Consider the following 13,790-nt stretch of genomic DNA (forward strand, 5'->3'; position numbering starts at 1 on the left):
GAATATCTCTTAGGGCTAAAATGAACTAATGATTTTAACAGGTGTTAAATTTATAATAAATGCTTTTTCATTCAATCGATCTTTTTTGAAATTTCCTGTAATATTATTCTTTATGGTTTTTGTAAGGCCTTGGTAGGTTTTTTACTGAACATTTTTAGAAGTCCAAAGACAAGGAAGAGTCTTTTTTCCTGCTTCCTACTTCCAGAAACAATAAAGGTATTTATAGAATTAGAACCTTAACAGCTGAAGAAACTGAAGCCCTTAATTCAATAGACTAGCTACTATGGATTATTTCCAAATTACCCTCGACATAGCTTGTTTGTATATAGTTGTTTGCAGCTTGTGTCCTTCAATAAGCTCTCAGCCAAGCACTTTTATTTTTATATCCTCACGGCTTAGTAGAGGTTCTGGCCCATAGAAGGAGCTTAATAAAAGGCCTGAGAGGTTCAATTGAATTTAAATTCAATAAGCTTTTTTAAGTCCTACTCTGTGTCAGGATACAAAGAGGCAAAAAGTGGCTGTTCCCAGAGTTTACAGTCTGCTGGGGGAGTCAACATGCAAACAAATACACACGAAGCAAGCTACGTACAGGATACACGTGAAATAGTTCACGGGAAAGGCGCTGGAATTACAAGGTGACTTATTTTTGAGGTCACTCGGGCTAAAAGTGCGCCTTGTCTAAGGGCCCGGGGCAGTAAGTGGAAGAGCGTGATTTGATCCCAAATGTTATAAATTCGCTTCTGCGACCCCAGCACATCTGACGCCAGAGCCCCGTCCTTTCCCTCCCTGGAACACAGGGTCAGGGTTAGCAAAAGCCCCGCGAAAGCAGCGAGTTCCAGGAGAACGCAGGGCCTGGGTCGGGAGGGGCGGAGCGGGGAGGACAAGGGCAGGGGCAGTCTCGGCTTCCCCAGGAGAAGGCTGAGGAGGCGTGGCAAGTCCCCGGGCCCCGCCTCCCGGGCTTCCCAGCACGCCCCGCGGAGGAGGTGTCCGGTGGGAAGTGGGAGGGAGTTCGGGGAAGAGGTGAGAAGGGGGTGCGTGAGGGCGTTGGTTTTGCGACAGGGCGGTGCGTTACGGAAGCGGAAGTGGTGGGTGCGCTTGGCGGCGGCGGCGGGAGCTGCGGAGTCGGGAATCAAAACAAAGGGCTGGGGGGGTGGGGGGGTAGGCGGTATGGCCGGCATGTGAGAGCAGGTGGAGCAGGTGGCTGAGGTGAGTGTGCAGGGGGGGCTGGGGCGGAGCGGAGGGGTCGCGTCAACGCCCTGCGGTCCCTTCCTTCTGGCCCTGGGAGCTGACAGAAGAGCGCTTTCTTTCCGCCTTCCCCCTTCCCCCCCTTCACACAACTCTCGGGAGGGCTGCGCCCCGCTCCGCGCCTCTCCTGGCTGCGCAGTCTCGCATATTCCCCGCTCTCCGGCCTGGCCCCCTGGTCCTGCCCCAGAGTGGCCTTGACCCTGGATCCCTGTCCCCCCTCTTTCCCCTGCTTTGGGTTGGGGAGCCCGGCAGCTCTCCCTTGGGCCCTCCTCCCTTGCAAGCAGCTTGTGACTGGGGTCGGCAGCTTTGTGGGGCGTGTGCCCCCCCTTTTTTACTTTAGCGTGTCGGGGTGGGGGTCGGGCAGCAGACGGCTCTCTAGCTCCGATTTTAAGAGGGAATAAAGGAAGTCCGTGATAATCTTTTTTGCATTGCCCTCCTTTCATCCGCCTCCTCTTCTCCCCCCGCTCCTCCTAGTGTTACACATTTCGATTGTGTTTGTGCGATTGGGAAGGTTATCACAAGTGAGGATTTTGTAGGTGACAAAAGTAACTTATCTTCACTTGAGGGTATATAGAGAACCGCTGTGAAACTGCGGACACCATTCGATAAGGAACTTGTTATTCGAAAATGAAATGCACCAAGTTTGATTATATCCGTTAAGGAAATTCTTTACTATAGGACCCATAACATTACAGAGGATTCAGCAAAGCACCAAATCTCTCAGTATGACTTGTAAAAGAACCCTTATCTTCCACACCCTAGGAGACAGGATGTAGTCTCAAGGATAGAATCTTAAAGATGTGAGACTTGGAATTTATCTTGACTCTACTTCCTGGACCTCCTAAGAGTCTGATTAAGTTTCTGGTTCTATTCTAGAAAAAAAAAAACACAGTCTTTATGTTAAACAGAACATTCAGTCTGGGACTTTTTTTGTTTATCTCCAATTTATCCTCTATCAATCTTGTTCTGACATTGTTGTTTTCCTATAGTTTTCCCCATTTCCATTGTGAGCTCCTTGAAGCAGGAACTGTCTTTTTGCCTTACTTTGTAACTCCAGTACTTAGCACTTATGCTTGGCACTTAATGAGCATTTAAATAAATGTTTGTTTGACAGATGTGTTGCCTCATGCATCTAATTAATTAAACATTTTGATTTGATTGTGTATTTTACTTTATGTGGCTTCCAGGGACAATGTCGTAGAATTGAGACCCAATTATTATTTGTGATGTTTTGTTGGCACTTACTTTTTTTTCTTTACCATACTTTTGAATTTGTTCTTGAAAACACAGATGAAAGTGAATTAACTAAGTTTATACCAAAGTTAGTTTTTACTCCTTACCTCTCCAAAGTTGAACAATTGAATTGTAAATGAGGTGTTAATGAATGGGTTTGAGGCTGGAGTTAATGATTGATAAGTTTTCTTGTAAAGAAGCGAGCATATATAGTCAACATATTTAACCCTATGGTATGGGTTATTAGATGGGATATCAGTGAACTCCAAATAGGATGGGTCAGTGTCCAACACACTAGAATTTCTTTAGACTACAAAAAGATAGGGACCTAGAAAACAAAAGATTGGTGATAAGAAGGAACTTGATGAAATGAAGCAAAAGTTTTTCTTGTACCTTCTGTTCCTTGCCTTTTTTGATTACACAGATGTTAATGCTCTTCCCCATTTCCATATTACTTTGTATGTTTTTTTTTTTAATTTATCCATATACATATTATTTCTTTCCTGTAAATTATAAGCTTCTGAAGGGTAGGGATTATTTGGGTTTGTTTTGATAGAGCCATACACCTACTAGACATTTAATAAAGGCATATTGACTTATACTTTAAGGAAGGTCAGTATTTATGACAATAGGATCCCTAACTGTCTGTTTGTGATCACAGTGGGGTAAGGGAAAAGGAAAATGACATAGCGGGAATTTCATTAGAAATACCTACTTTCTAATTTTACCTCAAAATTCCTGAAAGGTTCAGCCTGTTGCTTTCAATATTCTTTGACTTAGTGAGTTTTGGCAAAACCAGAAGATGATGGACACTAGTGCATCTCAAAATAATACTTTATTATTACTTTATCCATAGTGGAACATTTGTATAGTTTTGCAGATGTGCATATCTCTTTGAATTAAAATTCTTATGCAGAGTTTCATATCCTGACTGAATTTTGAGGACCTTTTTTTTTCTGTGAGAAGAGAAGGGAAAGCTTGAGTCACCATCAGCACTCAACTGCAGATATAGTCAGTGCTGTTATTTTCTATTAAACTAGGCAAGGGGCTCCTGCAGAAAAGTTAAGTATTGAGTTTTCTTAAATTACAAGAATGTCTTTATAATTTATAGTTATGAATCACAAGTGTATTGCTCAAAATAAAATTATCAATTTTGTGAATAGTTAATTTATTTTTCTTTAGTGATAATCAGTTTGTAATTGTGAAGTAGGGAGAGGGAGGAATCAGTTTCATTTGGTGGAGTATCTGAAGTACAAAGTTTCTAGACAATTCTTTATTGGTTTTCTGGGAATTCATGGAAGATTCCTATGAATAGACAGAAAAAATTAGATTTTACATACTATCAAAGACAATATGGGGTAAAATATCTTTAACATATTTTAAAGTCAACTATTTTTTGGCAGTAAAGATGGATAGTTTATTCCTATAAAAAGATTGGTGTTAAGAGAAATGAATAGGTCTCAGGCAAGTGAGTAGTGTTCAGAATATTTTAGTAAACGAAATCTTCCTGTGTATGTTGACTTCATATTTTTTTAAAAATTTGATCATTAAACTGACTTGATTACATTGTGCACATATTTAAGTCTTAAATGTAAAAAAAAAAGTTTATTTGTGCTTTAAAAAAGAAAATGTTCAAATTTCACTTTTCATAGGAGGAAGAATGAAAGAAAGGAAAGACAAAAGAATGTTGAACTGCACTATATGGTTGTATGATGGAAGGAAACGGAACCGAGAACCCCTGCAATAGGTCACGTGGATGGCTTCAACAAGATAGCGATGCTAAGCCATGGCTTTGGAAATTTTCTAATTGCTTTTCTCGTCCTGAACAGACATTGCCACTTAGTCCTAAAACGGTAACTAAATGTTATACTAATAGCATAAATTTAGTTATTGAAATAGTATATTGTGTCTGTGGTCAATGACAAGCTTTCTTTTTGTATACTTTTTGTAGTATCCTTTTGGTCTTCATTATTTTCTAACCAAAGAGGTAATATATTTTCTTTACTATATTCAGTGGAAGGATAGATACTTTAAATATTTAATGTTAGACTCTTAGGAAAGCTTTTTCCATTTGAACCTGGCAGCAATTGACTCTAAAGATAAATTCTACATTGTATTGTGTAATAAAAGAAGAGATCAAAATGAAGGTTATAGTTACTGTATCTCTTGTTTTGAGATCTTTTTTCTTGTAATATAGAAAAGGAAAATAAGAACTTTATTGGCTTTCTATTTTTGTAGTCTACTCAATACTTTGTTATACCTTAACTCCTTACTTATTTTTATTTCTTATTAATTCCCGCATTTCATTTATTTCCAAATATATTACTCCTGTCTCCTTCCTCTACCCAGTAAGTCATCTCTTATAAGCCATTGCTTTTTAAAATTTTCTTAACAATTTCATACTTTTTTCCATGCAAATTTTTTTTATCTTATACTGCTTATTGTTTTCATTTTCTGTTGATTTTTCTACTTTTTTTTTCCTTCTTAGAATTCAAATGAATTGCAGAGGCTTACTAAATAAAATGTTAATGCTGCTAGTTTTTTTACTTTACACTTCTGTTCTCAGTTTCCAACTTCTTGGTATCTTTTTGGTCTTTGGTATCTTGTTGTATTGAGTATCTATTAGATACTTTGTCCTTAAAGATTGTGGTGGCAAACTTAAATAGAAACAGATCCTTATGGGGCTGTATTATTTTGAAAACTACAGTTTAACATTTTATCATATTGTGTTTTTGTTTACTTTGCTAAACATTTCTCAATTATATTTTAGTCTAGTTCAGGTTTGACATTTTGTTTTCTGATTTTTATTTGTTTCCATTTTTTGCTTGCATTCTTTTCTGATCCTTTAAGTTGGGTATTTCCCATGTATCTGTACTCAGCCACATTTTTTCTTTGTCACCTCTCTTAATAATCTTTTATTCCCAGTGCATCGACTATCACTTTTATTTGAATGTCTCTAAAATCTTTATCACAGTCCTTTTTTTTTTCTTTAACTTGTTAACCACAATTTCTAATTCATACATCCCATATATTCAGTCTAATCAAATCTTGTTATTTCTTCCTCCACAATGTTGTCTTTCTGTTCCCAATCACCACTAGGTCAGTCCTTTATCATCTTTTGCTTGGAACTATTACAGTACCTTTTTAATTATTCTCCTTGCTTGCAGCTGCATTCAGCTATAAGCCCCTTACTTAATAAATTTCAGTGACTTCTTATGATCCCCAATTTAAACAAGTTGTAATCATTTTTTAAGTGATGTGTACCAGGCACTGTCCTAAGTGCTAATGATACAAATAAAGGGAAGTATAGGAAATAAGCTTTTTTGTAGTACCTGTGTTCCAGAAATTATACCAAGTGCTTTTTACAAATATTATTTCATCCTCACAGCAACCCTAAGAGGTAGGGGCCCATTTTAGAGTTGAGAAAATTTGAGACAAACAAAATTTAAGTGATTTGCTTAGGATCATACACATACAATATAAATTGGAGATAATCTCACAGGGAAGGCACTAAGATTAAGAAGGACTGGGCAAAGTTTCTTATAAAAGCGAACTTTTAGATGATATTTGAAAGGAACCAAGGAAGACAGGGACAGAGAGGGGAGAGAGAGAGTTTCAGGTATGGGAGTTAGCCAGTGAAAATGCCTGAGTGAGGAGAAGGAATATTATATATGAGGAACAACAAGATTAGAAGTGGAAGAAGGGACCAAGATTTGAAGAATTTTAAAAGCCAAAAAAAGGATTTTACATTTGATTCTACAGATGAGCCCCAAGAGTGTTTTTTTTTGTTTTTTGTTTTTTAAATAGAGAAGAGTGGTGGTGAAATAGACTTGAACTTTATGGAAAAAATAGTCAGACCTGAGCTTTAAGATCATTTTGACAACTGAGTGGTGAGTCCATTGGAATGAGGAAAAACTTTAAACAGAGAACTTCTCAGAAGGCTATTATAATTGAAGTGTTGGGGGGAGGTCCCCTATCAGAATGAAGTCATTGGAAAATAAGGTGTGTGTTTATAGGATTGATGTTGCAAAAGTATAAACAACAAGACTTGGGAAGTGATTAGAGTGGGGAGGGTTGGAGTGAAAAGTCAAGGATACTACCTAGATTTTGAGTCTGGGTGACTGGCAAGATGGTATTTGTATTTGGGAAGTTAGGAAGAAAAGAGAGTTTGGAAAGAAAGATAATAAGTTGCATTTTGGATATATTAAGTTTAAGCTATTTGTAGATCTTGTTCAAGATATCTTCATAGGCAATTGGAGACAGGTCTGGCTAGACAAATAAATCAAGTATCGGCATAAGATTGACAATTATATTTCATGGGAATTAATGAAATCACCAAATATAAAATCTTTAGGCATTGAAAGTGTTTTACTACCTGCTACTTTTCAATCTCTTAGGTCTTAGACTTTACTCCCCTCGTTGTATATGTGATCTGGTCATACAAGCCTACTTGTTTGGGAGTCTATACAGTACTCTATCTCCTAACTCTTGCATATGAACTGACAGTGCCCTATGTCTTTACCCAACTGTGCATGTGAAGTTACCTGGCTTCTTCAAGACTTACCTCAAATTTTGTCTTCTGAAGGTCTGTATCAGACTTATCACCCATAGGTTATACTATCTTATATGTACGTACTTATTTTCATGTTGTCTCCCTCATTAGAACGTGAGCTCTGTAATAGTAGGAGACTCTTTTGCTTTCTTTGTATCCTGAGGGCTTCTCAACGTGTCTAGCATGTAATAAATGTTTAAAAAATTCTTGCTGACTTTGATTTCTATTCTGAGTTCTCTTAACTGCCTATCTAGAGACTGATTCAACACATCCAAAATTGATTAATACATTTTGCCTTAAAGTTCCTCATTATTCTGATACCGCATTTTCTATCACTGGTAACACCACTTATTTGTCTTCCATTTTTGAAATGTTGGTCTTTGACTTTTCCTCTGTCCTTCATTTTCCATATCCAGCCAGTTACCAAACCCTGTTAATTCTATTTCAATGTCTCTGAGATACTTGTTCCTTCTTCCTAGTCCATTATAGCTACATATTATCACTTACTTGGGCTATTGCAGTCACCTTCCCGCTCTCACATCTATTATGTGATAAATTAATATAGTTTAGTCATCTGTCTAGTTATATTTCTGCTTAGTATTTGAAATCCTCAATAATGTACCATTTTCCTTTATTATTCCTATATATTTCAGTAAAGTGAATTTCATGCTGATTGATTGATTTATCTATCTGTCTTGTATTTTTGCTTTCTTGCCATTCTTTATGTTTGGTCTTCACTCCTTGAATTTCTACCATTTTAATACTACCTCCTCCAAGAAGCCTTCATTCTATTCAGTGGCTCTCTTTGACCTCCAATAGTGTTTTACCCTTTTATATCAGTCATGTGTTATTTTTGTATTGAATTTGTGTGTCAGTTTTCCCACTTGGCTTTAAAAGCTTCATGAGAGCAACGATACCGAAACTTTTTATCATAACCCTTAGCATATGTCCTTTACACAGTAGGTTCTCAAATCTCAGGTTTGATTTGAACTCAAATCTTTGGCCTCAGTCCCTTTTTATTTGAACTCATGTTGATTTGTAGTTCATCTACTTCAATTTCAGTCCCATAAAATTGGGATTTTGTGTTTTACTCTGTTATAGTTTTTGTTTGTTGGATGAAGTAGTACCTATGATTTGTGCTTTTGAATGGAATGTGAAGAAATTTTAGACTTCATACTCTAAGATACTTCTCAATCTTTTGTTTTTCAGAAAGATTACATGGAGAACAAAGTTGTTGTAGATTTAAAGGATGTACCATCTCCTCTTCATGCTGGCGCTAAACTTTTCCCAGCAGCCCCAATTCCAGATATTCATCCACTTCATCAACCTCAAATACAACTTCCGCCTGCTCCTAAAGTAAGCTGCTGTGCTCATTGCTCTAATGACCCCTCAACTCCTCCGATGCACTTTGGTGGTGGCGGCGGCAGCGGCAGCACTGGTGGCAGAGGTACTGGGGGCTTGATTCACGCTGGCTCACTATTAGACTCACCAGGCACTGGTACAATCACTTGTCAAGTAGGGTCAGGGTTTGCTTTTCAGTCTGCATCTTCACTCAAGAATGCTCCAGCTAGAAATAATTTGGCAGGCATTGCAAGTGACTTTTCCAGCATGTGTATAGAAAGTAACTTCTCTTCTTGTAAACACCTGCCTTGTTGTGGAAAACTTCATTTCCAATCATGTCATGGTAATGTGCGTAAACTGCATCAGTTCCCAGCTCTTCCAAGCTGCACCTCTTCTGGCTATTTCCCCTGTTCTGATTTCACAAGTGGGGCTCCTGGGCATTTGGAAGAGCACATTTCACAGTCGGAGCTCACATCCCATGTGTGCACCAACCCTTTGCATCTAAATATGGCACCATCGGTTTGTCTAAAGGGCTCTCATTACTGCGAAGACTGTTTGAGCAAGGTTTGTATATTTGTTTTTTGTTTTTTTAACAGTACATAAACATAGTTGGGGTTTTAGAAATGGGAATTTATAAGGAGTCTTACATTGTATATATAAGATTGTACTTTTGATTAAGTTCTTTTTAATTTAGAAGATAATTTTATTAATCATTTTAACTTTTGCTGGTCTTGGAGGAAGATGAGTAATCGGCAATAGGAATTAGGTCTTACATTGAAGGTAAAATGAAAGAACTACTAAAACAAAAATACAGCAATGGAGCTTTTAGTGAACTAAGTAGTTCATGCTTTGTAGAGCTTTATTGTTTTGTTTTATCTGGACCTGTAATTTTATTAGTGTGGGAGAGCTCATTTATAAACTCCATTAATAGAGATCAATAACTTGTCTTTAATTATGATCCTATTGGGGAGGTGATACCATGGTCTTAAAGAATTACATGGGGCACTAAGAGTTATATATACATGATATTTATCTATATATCACAAGTAGAACTTGAACCTGGGTCTTCATGACAAGGCCAATCTTCTATCCATTACACCATGCTGCCTCTCAGAGCTTCCTACGTTACAACAGATTTACCATTACTTATTTAATTTATTTGAACCTCAAAACCTTGTCAATTTTCCAGAATTTTTCTTTTGCTTTTTAATAAAGAAGACTAAAACACATTTGTGATGACTGATTACTTTTTTAACTTAAAGCATTTTAAAAGATTTGATTTTGGAGACTCACTTATGTAATGTAGTTCAGAATTTAGATTAGCATTGTACATTTATAGTAAATTGGGAACCTGACACTTGACCATAATGTATGACTGCATTTACATGAAAAACTTTAATAACCTCTATATAAAGCATATGATTTTTTGTCAGTCATTTCAGTTACATCTAACTCTTCATGACTCCATTTGGTTGTTTCTTGGCAAATCTTGCCATTTGCTTCTCCAGCTCATTTCACAGATAAGGAAAACTCAAGCATATAAAATGAAGTGTCTTACCTGGGCTCACATAGTAAGTTTCTGAGGCTGGATTTGAATTCAGGCCGTCTCACTCTGAGCCCAGAGCTTTATCTGCTTTGCTACCTAGTTGCTTCCAAAGCATGCGCAGACAAACACACACACACACACACACACACACACACACACACGAAGAAATAGGTTGTAGGTGATATGGGGCTTAAAACATAGAGTTTTAGACGCTGAATTTCCTAGTCGATCTTTATATGGTCATATTGTGAAAGAGTATAAGGAACAACTGCTTGGAATTAGTTTCTAAATTTAATGTCCATGATTTCCAAGAAATATAATTGAAAATTAATTTTACTAAAATGATGAAATAGTATTAAGTATATTTAGCACATGCTTTTTAGGTTTTGTGTATAAATATAAAGGCTATTTATATTATAAAGTCTGAAATAATGTGATTGAAAATTTTGTTTTTAACAGCCGGCAAGAAATAGTATAATTGATGCTGCTAAAGTCTGGCCAAATATTCCACCTCCAAATACTCAAACTGCATCAATTTCTATCCCTTTGTGTAATGGCTGTGGAACCAAAGGAACAGGGAATGAGACAGCTTTGCTACTTACAAATAATCTTAGCAAAACAGCTTCAAAATATGGTAAATGATAATTAAATACACATTTTATGCTAGTTTTATTATAAAATGTTAATATTACAAATATACTTCATTTAATTTTGGGAGGAGTACTAAAGCCCTCTTTCCTTGTTTTTTCTTTAGCAAAAAAAAAATTAATAATCTAAAACTCATTAAACTAATAGATTTTTACATCATCTTAAATTGGGCAGTTTCTATTAGGAAGATTAAAGTGTTGGAAGAAACTATTTTATTACTGTCCTTTAGGATTATAATTGGTGGGATTTGTTACTGAGTTTAATAGAAATAAGAATTGTAGTCATGGAGAAGAACAATGATACTATGAAATCCTACAACATGTTAAGATAGCTCCTGTTTCATAGGTGTACTGTTCAATATTCTGTTTTGTTTTTAAAAATCATTAATATTAAATTAGCTATTAATGCAGCATGCTAAAATATTTTAAAGTATTTTGTAACTGCCCAACCCTTTTTAATTTCTCTGATACTTATTTACCTTTTTTTTAAACTTTCATATGTGCAATATATGCAATTCAGATGTATGTTGGCTTATGACTGGTCAAAAAGATAAATCAGATTTATAAATTGACTTGCTTTATGTATTTTACCAGTTCATGGGAGCTTTAGAGTTTTTTTTCCTTGTAAATAGAGATGGCATTTAAAATGACAAATTAGGTATATGTTTTTGTTTCTTTTCCCCCACTATAGTAGTGGTTTCTTCTTGAGGGAACATGATATCTAATCAAGTGTTTCTTTTTTTTGTTTGTTTGTTTTGTTTTTTTTACTAAATATAGTAACTGGAAAAATAAAAGTAGAAATCTCTCTTGATTTAATTTTTACCAGTTTTTCTTTTTCTATAATTACAATAGAATATGTTAAATTTTTTAAAGGGTCCTCAGAAGTTGCAATAGCAGGACAGGTGCTAGAAAACTTACCCCCCATTGGAGTTTTTTGGGACATTGAAAACTGCTCTGTTCCTTCTGGCCGGTCAGCTGTGACTGTTGTACAACGAATTCGTGAGAAGTTTTTTAAAGGCCACAGAGAAGCAGAATTCATCTGTGTTTGTGACATCAGTAAAGAAAGCAAAGAAGTTATTCAGGAGCTGAATAATTGTCAGGTAAAAAGAAAATACTATTATGTTATAGTAATAAGCATAAATAATTTGAAATTTTTTAAAGTTGTAATATTGTCCAGTAAAAATATTTTGATATCTTTATTGGATATGTTCTCTTCTTTTATCTGATTGGGAGTACAGGAAGTTATTTTATCTTTTTGTACTTTATCTAGATAATACCATAATGATAATTACTAATTTCCAGTTGTATCTAATTAACCAGTTTTGTTATATAGCATTATTTGAATGTTATGAATTTTTACGTATTTGCCTTATTATTATTAACCTAATTAATTATTTTCTTGATTAAGGGGAAAGTCTTTGATGTCTTTGTTTACCTCCACAGTTCCTTACACATAGTTCATAATAAATATTTTGTTGATTAATAAAAAATATATTTAGAGGGGCAGTGTTGGATAATACTGGACTTGGAGGTAGGAATATCTAGAATCAAATCTCACCTAGCTTCATGACTCTGGGCTATCATTTGACCTCTCTACATGGAGGGTAATAATAGTTAGCAACCATATAGAGTTGTTATAAGGCTCACATGAAATGAGGTACCTCACATGTTTTGTAAACTTTAAAGTAGTCAATAAACATGCTGTTGTTAATGTTATTGCTTAAGAGCTTTTGGTGAATCAATTTTCACAAAATCAAAACTAAAAAGACAATGTCCATGCCATTTAAAAATATCTTAGTAGCCATTTCAGCAAGTCAGCTACCCTGATAGTCACTTTGTCAATCTATTGTATGTTTTATTTTTTCAAAGTGATGTTTTTAGTTTTGTGCTAGATAATAACTACATTTGTAATAAAAAAATTGATATACACTTATTGAAATACTAGGTTCTTTTTAATAATGGAGGCTTTGTGAGTCATCACAATATCTAAAATTACAGTTCTATTAAACATCTAAAATTTTTGCTTGTATATTTTATATGATTCTGGACCTGAAAGAGGGTACATTTATGTGCTTCATTTTTGTTATTTTTTTTGTGTAATGGATTTAAAGGTTTAGGAATCAAATAAAAGATAATGCTTTATATGAGTCTTATAACTTTGACATAAAAATATTTCAGGAGTTTGTCCATTCTCATCCTTCTTCTTCACTCTTCTATCCCACCATTGTCATAATTTTTTAGGTGGTTAATAACTAGAAGAAAATAATCCACATATTTCATTTTTAAAATTCCTCCATTGGTAGGGTTTTAAATCCCTATCATTAGTTACATATTCAACCAAAAAGCTTAATTCATTTCAGATTTTGTTTCTTTTTTTTCTGTCCATTCTTTGACATAAGAATTAAAGAATAAAGTGAAAAAAATAACAAAACATGATAAAAGGAAAATTAATAGTAAAACATTTTGATAATGCACAAATTATATAAAATCAGTAATTAATTGAAAGCTATCTGTAATTTGTTTTTGCATATTTAAATGACAATTAAAGAATTGTATGAATTTTCTCCCTTAAGGATATTTACAAGGTAATGGGCAACTGTAACAGGATTAAATCTTTACTTTGTTGTTCTTATGAATAATGTAGGTGACAGTTGCACATATCAATGCTACTGCAAAAAATGCTGCTGATGATAAACTCAGACAGAGTCTCAGAAGATTTGCAGATACTCACACTGCACCAGCCACTGTGGTTCTTGTGTCTAGTAAGTTTGTATCAACATATTTATGAGTTTAAGTTGGTGATAATGGTTATGGTTATTTGGGGATTTAAAAATTTATAAAATAAAATATGGTCAGAAAGGAAAATGTAACAAATTCTGATGCTTATTAAGTTGGAGCCTTCTTATGTAGCAGAATGTATTGTCTCTTCTGGAGTTCTTAGTTTTGGGTGTATGAACTTAAATTTTCAATATTTTTATAACTACTTCAGTATAATTTAATTTCCTAATACTGTGTCTTCTATGTATTTAAAAACATTTTGAGAAGAGGTTCATAATATTCAAGGATCCTGTGATTCCCTTCCCCTCCCAAAAAAAAAAGTGGTTTTTAGACTAGATATTTTTATTCCTTTCTTTTCAGTAGGTAAGGGCCAGATTTATCTCTATGATGTTTTTGGTTTTGATTCTAAATTTAGTATTACTTAACAGATTCAGTGTCAACTTTTCTA

General features: G+C 35.1%; 1 protein-coding gene across 4 annotated transcripts in view; it reads left to right on the forward strand.

Moving 5' to 3' along the window:
- The first annotated feature begins 1,057 nt into the window (after nt 1-1,057).
- MARF1 (meiosis regulator and mRNA stability factor 1) overlaps nt 1,058-13,790 on the forward strand; it is a 41,892-nt gene continuing 29,159 nt past the window's right edge. For 2 of the 4 annotated variants that reach the window (XM_031944268.1, XM_031944272.1), the window contains exons 1-6: nt 1,058-1,206; nt 4,131-4,331; nt 8,240-8,935; nt 10,377-10,551; nt 11,438-11,664; nt 13,209-13,326. In XM_031944268.1, coding sequence (XP_031800128.1) covers nt 4,188-4,331; nt 8,240-8,935; nt 10,377-10,551; nt 11,438-11,664; nt 13,209-13,326 — 1,360 coding nt within the window. In that variant the 5' untranslated portion in view covers nt 1,058-1,206; nt 4,131-4,187. The remainder of the gene's footprint in view (nt 1,207-4,130; nt 4,332-8,239; nt 8,936-10,376; nt 10,552-11,437; nt 11,665-13,208; nt 13,327-13,790) is intronic. The other 2 variants (XM_031944279.1, XM_031944281.1) reach the window with 2 other exon arrangements.

This window comes from Sarcophilus harrisii, chromosome 1 (assembly GCF_902635505.1).
Source record: "Sarcophilus harrisii chromosome 1, mSarHar1.11, whole genome shotgun sequence".
In the NCBI taxonomy this organism is placed as follows: Eukaryota; Metazoa; Chordata; class Mammalia; order Dasyuromorphia; family Dasyuridae; genus Sarcophilus; species Sarcophilus harrisii.